The sequence below is a fragment of the Seriola dumerili genome, unplaced genomic scaffold, assembly GCF_002260705.1.
Source record: "Seriola dumerili isolate Sdu_G_001 unplaced genomic scaffold, Sdu_1.0 BDQW01001092.1, whole genome shotgun sequence".
Taxonomy (NCBI): Eukaryota; Metazoa; Chordata; class Actinopteri; order Carangiformes; family Carangidae; genus Seriola; species Seriola dumerili.
This window is the reverse complement of record NW_019175347.1, coordinates 714,674-729,367: the sequence shown is the minus strand read 5'-3', so window position 1 is coordinate 729,367 and position 14,694 is coordinate 714,674. Positions and strand designations below refer to the sequence as shown.

The 14,694-nt window shown below is 42.9% G+C and overlaps 1 protein-coding gene across 2 annotated transcripts in view; it reads right to left on the bottom strand.

Annotated features, from left to right (window-relative positions):
• Nucleotides 1-14,694, bottom strand: part of LOC111237772 (netrin receptor UNC5C-like) — a 111,954-nt gene that overhangs the window by 42,032 nt on the left and 55,228 nt on the right. For both annotated transcript variants that reach the window (XM_022766998.1, XM_022766999.1), the window contains exon 2: nt 5,851-6,081. In XM_022766998.1, the coding sequence (XP_022622719.1) occupies nt 5,851-6,081 (231 nt within the window). The remainder of the gene's footprint in view (nt 1-5,850; nt 6,082-14,694) is intronic.

Sequence of the window (14,694 nt, the reverse complement as noted above, 5' to 3'; positions counted from 1 at the left end):
AAATGATGTCTATATGCTACCGAAGGGGCTTTTGTGTGCCTAGGAAATATTCTCTTTGCCCTCACACCACCAAAAGCCAGCCCTAACCATTAAAACCATATTGTTTGTATATCAAATTCAGATCATGTCATCAATAATACAAAGCACTATTTGTCAGGCCTGACCTGGCTACTCTTCTTTTTTTTTTCTCTTACTGCTCTTTATTCACTCACTTGGTGATGACTTGTTTTGTGGCCATTTTATGTTGGTAGCTGACAGAGTGACAGAAACTGGGAGTCTGTCGCAGTTGTAACACATCCAAAGTTTAATGAGTTGTGCCCACAATTCTTGTACTCAGTGGTTATGTGCGTAGTCATAGCCTGCCTGTAATACTGACCAAATCTTGCCATTTTTGACATTTCTTCCCACAAGACTGCTGGTCCCTTGACACACAAATTACTACTGTTTTTGTAAAAAAAAAAACAAAAAAAAAAAAAACATTATATTACATATACAATTTTCACAAATCAATCTCATATTGAAGCGGTCTTGTTAACTGAGCTTACCTACGTATGAGATGCCATGTATTGTTGATGTGACATCATTATCAGGCGCCATCTTGAAATTGTGTGACGGATCATTGACTCATCGTCCCAATGTTCCTTCAATCAGTAACCTCATCTTTCCCTCAAATCTAATTCATTACATAGTGATTCACCACCTACTCGACCGGAGACAAAATGGACCAGTGTCGAATGGGGGTAAGGCTACCAAACAGGTGCTGCCGTCATGTTCCCTTGATTTCTCAACACATTTCATTCTCTTTGAATGATTATAACTGCTGGTTATGACTTAATATGGCTAAAATTGAACAGAAACCTTAATGAATATTTGTAAGCATCAATAAAACAGTTGACAGTATCACATTGCGTCAATATATTTGCATCCGCCGCCTATGTGTATGTTAATATCCATGACTTTTTCTCCTCTTCCTCTGAATAACCACACTTTATACAAAGCCTCGGGACGTATTGTGCTGTCTGAGTAGGTTTATACACTAGGTGTCTGAATGAAAAATGCAAGCGGAATGGATGGTTGAAAAATGAACATGCCATTTTACTTCAGGTTCAGTGCATTCACACAGCCTCCTTGTTCTGGCACACACACCAGGCACAGTGACATCCCACACACCAGCTTAGCTCTCATGTAAAATTTACACAGTGTGCCGACAGGCAGAGGAACAGCCACGTCTGTTGTGTGAGCATTTGTCTCTGCATGTGTGTGTGCATCTACATGCATGTGTGAGCCCAACGGTGTGTGTGTGTGTGTGTGTGCGCGCGCGCGCGTGTGTGTCTGTGGTTGTCTGTACTGTATGCCAAAGAGTTTGTCTGAGAGGCTGTGTATTGGTAGTTTGAGAATGTCAAGGATGGATGTGATGTTGGGAGAACATCTAACACACAGTAGCAGCGAGAAAATCAATAGTGGAAACAATAAGTAGATATGAATTCTCTGAGGGTGTAAAACACACGCCAGAATCAGTTAATTTTTTTTTTCCTGTCTGTGCTCCAGATTGTTTCTGAAGAAGGTTCTACAGTGGTGACTTATCTGTCTGATGTTGTTACGATAGGCCGTGTGTACTGTTAGGGCTTAAAGTGACGATGACTACAAGCTATATGTCTACTTTAAGAGTCACTCATGACTTCATAGCTATTACTAAAGCTGGATTAAACTCTTTCTGAAGTGTGCTTGAAGCACATCAGAGGAATCACTCCAGAGGAAGAGCAAAGCCTGCTGACCTCATCCAGTGACTTCATGTGTTAGTGTACACTGCACAGCATAACGATAATAACAACTAAACAAAACACAGACAGAAAGCGAGTGTAGATCGTGTCAGGGCCAGTGAGTGAGGGGGGGGGGGCCCTACTTCACAGCCGTCTATGTGGCCATTAGCCGCAGAAATGACTCTACAATATGTCCCATTAATAGCTTGGCTGAAGTAGGGCGCCTCATTGGAGATGATTCATTATTAATGCGGTCATTAAAGTGAGCTAGCCTAGCTCCTCGGTGTTAGCACCGGCTAACATTATTGATCAGACCGGTCAGGCGGAAGAGGAGGCATTGGTCATTGAAGGAGAGCTGGAGGAGGAGGGAGGGAGTAAGTGCTCTGATTATCTGGCCAGATGGAGAGTACTCCTGTTTGATCTTCTAGCTCATATCTCAGAGAGAGTGACAAGCTGTCTCCAGTGTATATTACTCTACCTTTGCCTACTTATAATTAATTTGCTGCTCATTTGTTCTGATCAATGCTCCTTTTGCTCATGAGAGACTGTAACCTGCCCTCAACACTGGGAGGTAAGAGCTATAGTGTTCAGGTGGCAACAGGATGAATGTCTAACACTGCCATCACGCTTTGCTCCGTCTCACCACTTTTTCCATTCTTGCCTCCTGACAAGTGACATTTTCTGCACATGATCTGAATCTATACCTTCTTTTCATGCGTGCCCCCATTATTTCATGCAAAACAGGTCTCCGTTCACATCAGAGTGGTAAACCTGCCTTCCCTACTGCTGCTGCCCAGCTGAACTTTAGCAACAACTCTTTTACACAGGTGCAACGACAATCCATTCTGCTGACTGTGTAAATAAAACTTTTTTTTCTCCTTTAATTTGTTGTTTCAATTCCTTTTTTTTTTCTTTTTTTTGGGGGGGGGGGGGGGTAGCACTTCCTTTCTCTGATTTTTCATTGTGTTGACTGGCTGCTGCTCAAAGGATAATCACATGCAATCAAATGCTCTACTGTTTTCTAAGTGTAATCACCTGCTCTTTAAAAAACGATAATGTCCAATTCCACCTCTAGAGAGGGTAATCAGTTTCATGTACTATATGTATTTTTATGGGGGTTTTTTTGTGACACATGTGCTCCACGTGGCCTTTGGACGGTACATATACCAGCATGGGGTGTCTGGAAAACCACTGTGTAAAGTAGGTGCAGGCGAGTTGCTTCACGCTCTGAAGAACATCATGTGGGCAAAGGCTGTCGGTCAAATCAAGTGAATCAAGTCCCTTTTTGCTGATTACATTGTAACTACTGATGGCGCACCAATGTAGCTCTTGGCAGCGAATTGTTTACATGACACTTTTACTGTTACTTGCGTCATAAATAGTGTTCACCCCTTTTGAAAGTTTTCATGTTTTATCGTGGTTAAGCACTGAATCAGATTAGATTAATGCGATGCTGGTCAACAGAAAAAGACCCCTTAATGTCAAGGTGAAAACAAATCTCTACAAACTGATCTGAATTAATCACAATTATAATATACAAAATAATTGTTTGCATAAGTAGTAAGCGGCTTTGCGCATCACGACACTGCCATTTTCCTCCACGAAACTGCTCACGCTGTATCATGCACAGAGTCTGGGGATCATGAGTTGATGGCATTTTTTTCAAGTCCAGCACCAAATACTCAATTGGAATGACATCTGGACTCGGCTTGATAGCCAGAAAGCTCAATTTTGCCCTCATCACACACCATAAAATGGTCTTACATCTAACTAGAATCTCGCACATGCCTCCTGGCAAACTGCAGCCAAGATGTCATGTGAGTGTTATTTTAAGAGCAGTAAAGCTGCGACTGGTGAAGCACTCTGGCAACTGTTGTTGTATGTACAGTCTGTCCAATCTGAGCCCTTAAAGACTGTAGCGCCCTCAGAGCTGTCATAGGTCTATCGGTGGCTTTCCTCAGTAGTCTTCTTCTCACACTCCGACTCAGTTTTTGAGGATGTCTTAGCTGCAGGCAGAATTACAGCTGTGCCATACTCTTGTCATGTCTTACTGACTGATTTAACTGTACTCCAAGGGATGCCCAGTGACATGTAAATTTTCTTGTATCCAAACTCTTACTTGTGCCTCTTCAGCACCTTTTTTTTTATTTTTGCAGAGCTGCTTGGGGTGTTTGTTTGTCTTAAGTAGGTTTTTCCGTGACAGTGACTAACCAAATCTGGAGTACAGGTGCATTTATACTACAAACAACTGAGCCCCCTTGATTACATGCAATGATTCCCAATTAACTAAAATTGGACTTCTAAAGCTAATTAACTAATGCAAGCAGGCATTTTTGGAGGCCACTTCTCCATTTCATATGCCAAAAAGACATGATACACACATACACACACACACACACACACACACAAACAGCTCTACAATGTCGTTCCTGTGTATGTACAGTATTTGAAGTGGACAGCACCTCGGTTGTCATAGAGAGTCAAACATCTGGATAAGGATGGAACGGATGCAGCCTGTAGCCTAAGTGAACAACAACATCTTTAGTTTTCTGTGCTCACTCTCTCTCAGTCTCTTGCACTCTCTTAATCTCATTATCTCTCATTTCGTCTTATTTTCATAAGATCTTAAGTCCTTGGCAACATGAAAGTGAGACACAGAGAGAGGACGAGAGAAGAGGAGAAACAAAGGGGGAGGGGAAGAGGAGGGATCGAGAGAGGGAGATCAAATTTCTTCGGGCTACACTGTCAGTGGTATTGACCAGGCCGGCCACTTTCTATCGGTGTTCCTTTTCTGTCAATCTGGGGAAATCAGAGAGCAATGGAGTGGGCTGAGAGAGGCTGCGCAACACACAACTCCACTGGGCTCTGGTGTGTGTGCGTGTGTGTGTGTGTGTGTGGGGTGGGGGGCGTGGGGGGGTTGCAGTGCAAGAGCGTAAATGAATGAATATCTCTGCAGTAAATAGCCTGTGGATACGGTTGTGTGGAGTGGGTGCACGTATGATGTGTGGGTTGTCTTCCATGTTGATGCTTTTAGCACAAAAACCTTCTGACACAAAAGCTAGGAGCCACTGCTACCTTAGCCCTCTTCTTTGTCATAATCATAACCATGAAACACATCCTCAGATCTGCCTATTCTTCCTCAAGTACACTAGGTCGAAATGAAATGATTTCAGGTTGCGATTCAGGTTGTTTTTTCAATACTCCATTTATATTCGTGCTGGCTGCAACATTCTTTCTGTGTCTGTGTATCTACCTTTGTATCTTGTACCTGTGCTGCAACACTGTCTTTAGTACTGTGTTTTTCTTCCATTTCACTGAAACAGCACTTGAGAGGTATTTTCTATTAAATACATCACATACAACATGTACGAGAATGTTCGACGATGGCTGAAGTCTATGTAAGTGTGTTCTTACAGCCCAAGCACTCACATTTAAGTGAAGGAGCGGCTGTCAGTGTGTCTGTGTGTGACCATGCAGACTTGTGTGGCAAAACAGTGGGATGAAAAGGGTAAATGCGATGTGATTGGTACCTGTGGGCGACAGAAAGAACTCAATTTCCAATACAGCAGCTGAATGCAGCCAATCAGTGCTGGGCTGTTGTGTGTAATGGCTCTGGTGCCTTCAGGGGCCGAATTTTGTCGAAAACAACCCTGCTGGAGCTTCACTACCTTCACTTCTCCTCTGGATGCTCACAAACATGTACAAAAAGACACACCTACACACTCAAAGCCGCGCACACACACACACAGACACACATGCCACAGAAGTGGTGGTGCTTATAGTGTGCCAAAAGGAAAGATGTCCTCTTAGTTAAAGCCATTTGTGCAAATAAAGTGAAGTGAGCCTGTAAATTTGATAAGCAGACATGCCACTGTGTGTTTGTACACACATTTTTTTGAGCAAATAGTATGTGTATGTATGCTTTGATCAACCCTACCTCCTACAAATCATGAAGATATGTATTAATTTTCTTCCTGAATAATAATGGCTGGCAACATTTTTTTGCCAATACAGGAAGTGTGATGCCCTTATACTGCACAGCAGCCTTAGGGTGGAGGTTGGGGTGAATGTTTGGGTTCTGCTCACTGACCGGAATTCTCGTCAACCCGCTCCTCCACAGTGTGCTCCTTCTGGTGAACCCACTCGCTGTTGCACTTGAAGTAGATCTGGGTGGCGGGTGTGGCCTTGCAGTATAAGTTGACCGGCTTGTTCTTGACAATATAAGCCTCCTCTGGTTCCATCAAAAACACGGGCAGCGGCTCTGGGGGGTCCGAAGGGAAGGTTTCCGGCAGCTCACCGAGACCAATGAAGTCATCCTCAACTGTGAAGTGAGAGAAGAGAGGGAGGGAGGGACAGATAAAAGAAAAGATGAAGGGAGGCAGAAAGCCCCAGAAAGAGAGAGAAAAGAAGATGGGGTTGGGAGAGAAAGGGAGGCAGACAAGAGACAGTGGGACAGTGTATTATAACCACAGTCTTTGCATGGGATTATCCATTCTCACAGCACACAGTGAAATCCCTATCATTTGATATTGTGGAATGTTTACACAAGTGTATTTTGGAGAGCAGGAAATTCTGGGATTCCTCGCAGGCAATAAGGCTGCATGGATTTACAGAAACCAGGCCTTGCTCGGTCTAACCACAACCAGCTACTGCTGAGAAACGAGAGAGAGGCAGAGCCAATAATGAGAAGCAGGGTTCAGAGGTTGACTCTGAGGAACTGAAGTTATAAGCTGTCTCTGCTCTCTCTGTCTCCCATTTTCTCACTCACACTCTCTCTCTGTCTCTTTATTTTTGTCTCTCTCTCTCTTTCCCTCACACACACACACACACACACACACACACACACACACACACACACACACACACCAGCTCACAGACACTTACACACATGCACACTCACATGCAGCAGATCTAATGACCTCAGGCTTTTGGCCCAGTTTGTGCCATTCCTCGGATACTTCTGCAGTAGACAGATACGCTTCCCTGTAATTACAACTCCCTTTCATCTCCCTGTCTTAAATCACATACACACAACTGCATGCGTGCGCGCACTCGCTCGCACATAAACACGAACAAATGCTCACAGTGGCACAAAACATCGCAAGCACACAAATACATGGGCATATACACGCCCACGAGCGAGCACGGCTAACTTTCTAACTCTTTGAAGAGAGGAGGATGAGGCCTATTCGCCACCCCATTTGTCACCTCCAGAACTGTTCTATTCTTACCATCGAACCGGTAGACATCAATTATTTACAAGTGTGAAGGAAAGAAGGCAGAGTAATAGAGACAGAGATACAGTGGGGAAACAGAAGGTGAGAGAGAGAGAGAGAGAGAGAGAGAGAGAGAGAGGGAGGAAGAACAGAGACAGACGGTGAAAGTAACTCAGCCAGACAGACGTAGATTGAGACACTGAAATGGAGTTGGGCAGACGGACAGAAACATAGCACAGGACGACAGAAACAGCAAAGCAGACTGTTCGGATAACAGAGGAGTTTATCAGCCCATCAGTAATTCTTCCATGTCCTTCTATCTACCGGCCTCCCTGTCCTGCGTGGACATGCTGGAGCCTTGTTGTCTGACAGAGGTTGCCTCCTGGATGCTTTGAGAGCACTAAATAATGTCTCGGCTGAGCAGATATCTCCCAATGATGTCTCTCTAATGTTATCTCTCCCTCCATACCTGCCACAGATTGAAGTTGATTGCTAGGAAATGAAAGGGCAGGGGGAGCCAATCAGAAAATGACCAAAGCCGTCCTCACCAAGGGAAGGGGAGGGGTTCGTCTGTGTTCTGTTATGAAAGTGTTGTCTGTGTGTCTGTGTGTGTGTGTGTCTGTGTGTGTGTGTGTGTGATGCTGGTATATTTGTGTTTTTTAATAATAAAAAGTACAAACTCGCTTCTCTCCCTCCTAATCTGCTGCTAATTGAGCAGAGGTAGTAAATCCTCAAGTGACCTCTGACCTTAAAGAGAAACTGCCTCTTTGCACAGTTTGTGTGGGTGCAACGAAGAGTTGGAACAAGATCATTAGCTGATCAACTTTCATCTTTTGCTGTCAAAACAAGACAAAACTTTGAAACAGTGTCAAGCTTTTCATCCTTTATGTCTTTATGTAGGTGATGACTCTTTAATGTAGAAGTCTATTTCGGCAGACCTTGGCTTAGTCTGTTCTTTTCTGCTCCATAGTCCTCAGTCCACCCACATCCTCAGCCAGGGGACCCTGACCCAGAAACCAAGGAAACTCATTAAAGATTGTGTTAGCCTTCTTTCACCCTCCATTCCCATTATCTCCCCATCTCTCTCTCTCTCTCTCTCTCTCTCTCTCTCTCTCTCTCTCTCCCTCCCTCCTGGCGCCCTCGCTCTGTCGAACTGTGAGGCAGAGAGATCTGAAACAGCCATGAAAGCGTGGCTCCCTTACACACAGAGCGACGCGCCCCTCGTATGCTCACACACATACACCCGCGCAAGCATTAATGCGCACAGGGGCACACACAAACTGGCTCACAGATATTCGAATTCATCAACTTCCTCAGTGCGAGAAATAATACATTCAAGTGAATGGAACTAGCCCTCCAGTGAAAAATCAGCCCAGAAATGAAAAAACAAGCCACATGACAAAATGAAAGACCCTGACTCTTACCAATCATGCTGCAGCCCCTCTCCCCCGCCCCCAACCCAAGCGGATTGTAAGTCATCCCGGAAAGTGTGCGAACATGATTCTTTACGATCCCAGGCATCTCCCTCCCTGGTGAACAGAATACTGAGAGCAAGAAGAAGCTCAAAGAGAAACATTACTTTTATTCTGGTTCCCCCCTCCCACCGCCTCCATTCATATGCAACGAGACAACGGCTCATGATAAAATAGTTTAGGGGTCTAGGCATTGCCATGTTTAACATGATGCAATCTCCGTGGATACACACAGCGAGGGTGTGTGTAATAACAAGCCTATTACTCAACAAGTGCAGAACATATTACCATACATACGCAGATCAAATATGCATTATGAAACAATTTCCCCTCTTTTTCCAGTGTCATATCCCTTTAAAATGAACATTAATATGGCGTGCCTCCGCTGTTTGATAAGCATTATGGATTTTTCCAAGCATTTGTAATTCTGCAGCTTGATTTTAATCAGAACATTTCTGAATTGCCTCCACATTAAGTGTTTAACATTTAATGAAATATATCCTCGCAGCACTTTTGTTGAAACTGTATTTTGCTCTGTAATTGGGGTGAGTTTTCCTAATTCATATTGTAACTCTTATTAGTGAATATTTTAAGACTCAAATTGAATATTAGTTGAATTTTATATCAGTTCCACATCCCAACTACAAAAAGTTTTAAAGATAAATTAACTGCACATTGCCCTCAAAATAAAGTTAATGATGAAATTTGCCTTCTTGTATTGTCAGTGAATTCATCAGGTAGGGGAAAAAAAATGATCTGGAAAAAAAAAAAGCAAATTAAAAAGGGATCAGAAATAATCGAATTAATCCAAGCTTAGCAAGTGGGAGTGACGGGAGGTATGAGAGGGTATTGGCAATCAGCCCCTCTTTGGCTTGAGTCAACTCCAATAGCTGTGGGAGTGGAGCAATATTAAGGGATGATTACATTTTGGACATGAGCAAATCAAAGTCAAACTCACAACGCTGGCACAGCCACACATTAACGCACAGCGTCGGAGATAAGACACACACCTCAAAGACGTGCACAAAGAGGCTCGTTGTGAGCTAAAAAAGGAATATCAGTGTTACATAAATACATAAACTGTTGCATGGAAAAGTGCGCAACTCCCACACCAGACACACAACACACACACACACACACGCAGAAACTTACATCGCCTGTGTGAGGTTATGGAGCGTGCTCCCCGTAGCTACTCGGTGTGAGGTAAACAGCCCGCCAAGACTAAAAGGACCTGTCCAATTAGCCAAAGTCTACATTTCCTGTGCTCCTCATTTCTTCTACATGTTTGTATTGACAGTATTTTTCCTTTAACGTTGTCTGGGTAACCATCACCTCACTGAATCTTAGACACAACAGGGGCATAATGAGTGCCTTACATCAATAGTTTCCACTGGAAATAAGCAGAAGCTGGTTTTATAAAGAATAGTAGTTCAATCACACCTTGAAAAGAGCTACAGCAAAACCTCCTAAAGCATTATTACTCCTCAAGTCCGCGATCAGTATACCTCCATTACTGGACCATCATTTCATTAATCACATTAATGAGGTCTATTGTGCTGAGAACAGTGAAAACTGATGACAGGACGCCCAGAATACATTAGACATCAAGTCGGTGTCCAGGCTGCGATGACTTTGACCAGGGCTACAGCAGCTCCTCTATCGTCTTTTCACAAATTCTTTCAGACCTTAAGTGCTCCGTGTGATTTTACACGCTGACATTATATGTCACCAGGAGCCAAAGTCGATTCTCTGTGAGAGATCCTCTGGAAATTTGCCAACTTGAGACGTAGAGAGATATCTGTAAATCTCCCTACGTGGGCTCCAGAGGGAGGGTAAGAAGCATTTAACAGCAAAGCACACAAGACCAGATTATCACGCACTTAGGATTCACTTACAATTGTGAATCCATCTCTAGTGATACAATGAAGATCACAGAGGAAAAAAATCCTTTAGATTTATCTAAGCATAAAGCGTTATGTCTCGATTAGGAAGGCCATTTCTGCAATGTTTGATATGCCAACACTGTTAAAGACACTGTAAAGATAAAGTAAGGTATGTTTTAATGACACTGGTGATGGAGCCGGACCATGAAGGTGAAGTAGAGACATCTACAGGGAACATATATGTGAATGTACAAAAAGAATATGTCACTATACTTTTCATAATACCACAATTCATCTGTCAACACTGACATAACCGTAATCAGGCAATGGAAACCATAGTCACACAGGACCTGGTCATGTATGATGACACCAGGTCTACAACCCACTCCAGCTGTGCTCAACACAAATAGCAAAAAAAAAAAAAAAAATTCATGCCATCACACATCATTTTATCACTTCTTATAAACGCTGAAGACTTCAAATGCTCACATAACAAACAGTTCTGAATAACAATAAGAGACAAATTTGAATTCATTAACTGTTTTCTTGTTTCTAATTGTTCCCTTTTCTCACTAATACTTGGGTTGCTGATGACGGGGTGTAGAAAGAGATGTGGCCATCTACATAGTTGGCAGATAAATGCAGCTTTAAAGCCACATTATTAACTTTAAGATAAAAGAGATACAAACAAATGTAAAAAGCCATCCCCACGGTACATACAGGTTATACCTTAAACAGTCTATGTAAGCTGTATATACTATATACAGAGCACTACAGTGGATCCATCATCGGTCTTCCTGTGTTGCTCGCTTCTGCTGAATATTCGGAAAACTGTATTTCTTATATCGTATATTGTATACGTCTGTGATAACCGCTTTTGAATGCTGGCCACTGACACCACTGTGCAAGATAAGCTCTCTCTATTCTATCTGTACTCAAGCAGATTTATTGTCCCAGGGAAAGCACTGTATCACTGGGGCCAATGTTTCCCTTCCATCAGGGGAGAGTCAAGCATGAACAAGGATGAACAGTGGCATAAATCTTCTCCCTCTTCATTCCTGTTTTATTCCTATTTATCCTCTTCACCCCTCCTCTCTTTCCTTCTCGCTTTCACTTTTCTTCCCACTCATCCTCCTCATCCCCGCTCCAAATAGAGACAAAGACTGGAAAGAGGTTGGCGAGATAGCTAGACAACAGTTTTACTTGGAGATGTTTTTTGCCATGCTGCCATGGGGAAGGACAAGAGGTGGTTTTCAGCTGAGTGGTCAAGCGGAATAATAAACCACTCAGCTGTCATGTCAATTGAAGCAGGATAAATAGACTGTCAATCAGATCTACCTATAAATGAGCTTTGAGCACACCTACCCATTATATTGAGTGAACATAAATCAATGGTAATGACTTTCTCTAGTCAATACTTGTTAGTATTGGATTAAGTAAAGACTCATACATCCCGATGGCTTAAATCAATATGTATGGCTGTTGTTTTAAAAGCAAAATCCTTTAGTAGCTCCATGAGAAAACAGGCAAAATGAGCACAGGCTTCCTTCTACTCTAATGTCTCTTTCCAGCCGAGTGCTTTATATACACTAATGTGTCTACACACATTGTCTGCAGGGCCCTATCTAACGCTTGGCTGCAGCAGGTATTTATTGATTACTGTTGGGGGGCCAGTGACCCCCCCCCCCTTGCCCTGTCCTATCTGAGCCTCTCTGCTGGGGCGTGCTAAGCACACTCATATTTCATCTCTAGGGAATCCTGCCATCACACAACCTAGCAGTGGAGGAGCAGTCAAGAAAAACAAGCAGACATTCCCTAAAGTTAAAAGTCAGACAGCTACAACATTAACCTCCCAATCAGTTCACGGCTCATAGTCATTCCACTGCAGGCCAGAATCGCAATGACCTGGAGAGGGCTCATGCACACTAAAGCGACTAAATAAACCAAATGAATAATTCAATCGGGACATTATAGAAAGGTCCAATTCATGGGTCTTATCTTTACCAGAGGATGTGTTGTAATTGGAAAAATGAATCTGCACAAAATGATTTAGCCCACTGCAGTAAAGTGCAAACATGCAGCTGGAAGGAAAGCAGTTGTATTACTGAGGAGTAGGTCTGGAGATAAGCATAAAAAAAAATCTATCTAATAGGAAATGGACATTCATGCGGTAAAAAAGTACCCTGTGTTTTCCTTTCCCCCTTGCACCTATCCCCATCTTAGCTTATTAGGTGGAGAGAAAAGAGGAGAATCCAATATGAAAAAAAAACAACATACTTAGTAAAAGCAGTTATCAAGTTGTGTAATCAGAGCAGGGTCCTCTTTCCCTCTTCCTGTCTTTGCACATCCAGTCATGTCTTTCTCATTGGTGGTGTTTACATGTTCTCTCTGGTACTTATCCCTGACCTTCACTCAGCCCTTCTCAGGCTCCACTCTGGCAGGAGGCAGCTGGTGGTTGCCAGGGTCATGCTAGGCCTTGGCTACTGTCTGTCCAGCCACATCACAGTGCCAGGAAAGGCAAGGTCAAAGTATCATGATAATTAAGGCTCATCATTTTAATTCCTTGCAAATTTCCACCCCCCCCAAAATGCTTGGTTTTATAAAACAGAAGTTTAAACGGATTCATTCAGTTTTTTTTTTTTTGTTTTTTTTTGTGACCACCACATATCTAAATGTTACTGTGCCTCCTGCCACAAGAACACACTTTTCACACCAGAAATCAAGGTCCTCTTGAAAACAAAGACATTTCTTCCAGTAATATTTATAGTATAGTTTAAATTATTTTTTTTATTTATTTTTTTTTTTTGACAATTTATAGTATTATATATAAGAGAAAAATGGAGGATGGAAAAAGAAAGAAGAAAAGGAAATGGAAAAAAAATTAAATAGAGGTTAAAAATGGAGAGAAAATAAAAATGAGCAGCAAAAAATGCAAATAAAAAAATTATAAATTAAAAACCTAGTGTTTTTAACCAGATTTTGTATTAAAATCCAATTTTCAAAATGATCTCTGATTTTCAGAACAATGACTAATTAGCATTTTTCTAATTAAAAGATCCCAAGTGATAATGGGATTACCAGAGGTGAGCTGCCACCTTCAATCCATGACCAACAGAGAGTAAGTAAGAGAATAATGCAGCGAGGTTGGGATGAGGGATCTTGCTTGAAATCAATCCCAGACCGTGTGTTGTATTCCTTCAGCAGATTTTAAGTGTTAACATAAACACTGCTGAAGAAAAAAAAAAGCCCAGTTATGCTACGGAAGCCGCAACACCGAAGAGTAACTGGGAGAGAAAGGTCAATGAACAGACTACTGTATGTCCGTTTAAAGACAAATGGAAACCTTTCATCCGAGAGCAAAGGTCACACTGCTTTGATGCACAAAGTATCTATCATTGGCACTTACACAGCATTGAGCTGTTAAGCATGTTTGTAATGTGGACTTCTACACTGTGTTCGTGTGTATACTTGTTAGCTTTACATCCTTGAAGTGTCTCTTCATTGAAAGCCTTTTAATGCATGAGCAGGAGAAGTCTGTTATCGGTTTCTTTCCCCACTTTTCTCACACAATCTCTGTTTTTCTACAGCTTTTGTAAATGTTTCCCTGCTCACTCTCCAGCAGTTATGGTTTTCCAACAATCTCTCTGTACTGTATATCCCACCACCCCCCCATTTGCTCCCTCCTGGATGAAAAGCCATTTCGGTGGTTGATCGGAGAATGATGCTGCTACTTAGAGAGTCACTCCATCAGCACCAAGAGAGGAGAGGGGAGAGGAGAGTAAGGAGAGAGAGAGAAAAGCTCAGGAGGAGTAGTGGCTCCCTGGGGCGCTGTAGCTGTGATGGGTGAGCTGTCAAACGCCCCATTGTCCAAATTACCCAGCAAGCACCATGTCACCACCCGGGACTAATTTACGGTGCGGTGCGGGACGGCGCAGACATCACTCTCTGAGCAGAGTCCACGGGAGAGACAAGAGAGGAAAATGGCGTAAAGAAGGAGTAGGGGGGTGGCAGTGTGTGTGTGTGTGTGTGTGTTTGGGTGGGGGGGGGGGGGGGGGGGGGTCCAACCTAACACCTTCCAAAGAGGTACAACAAGGCTTCAAACATAGACAGTACTCTACAAAACCCAATTAACTTCATGCAGGTTTAATGTTTGCTGCCTTTATGCTTCATAGCATCAATGACAGGTGTCAATATGAATATGTGTCATGCTTCCCTGCCCCGCCCACCCACTGCCGGCTGAACACACACATTCACTGATGCACAAACACTTTAATACAGTTTTAAGGCAACCACTGCACGCAGAGGCCCCTTGCTTGACTTCACTTGCTGTCATAACGACTGGTCCTTTTAGCACAAACTGGCA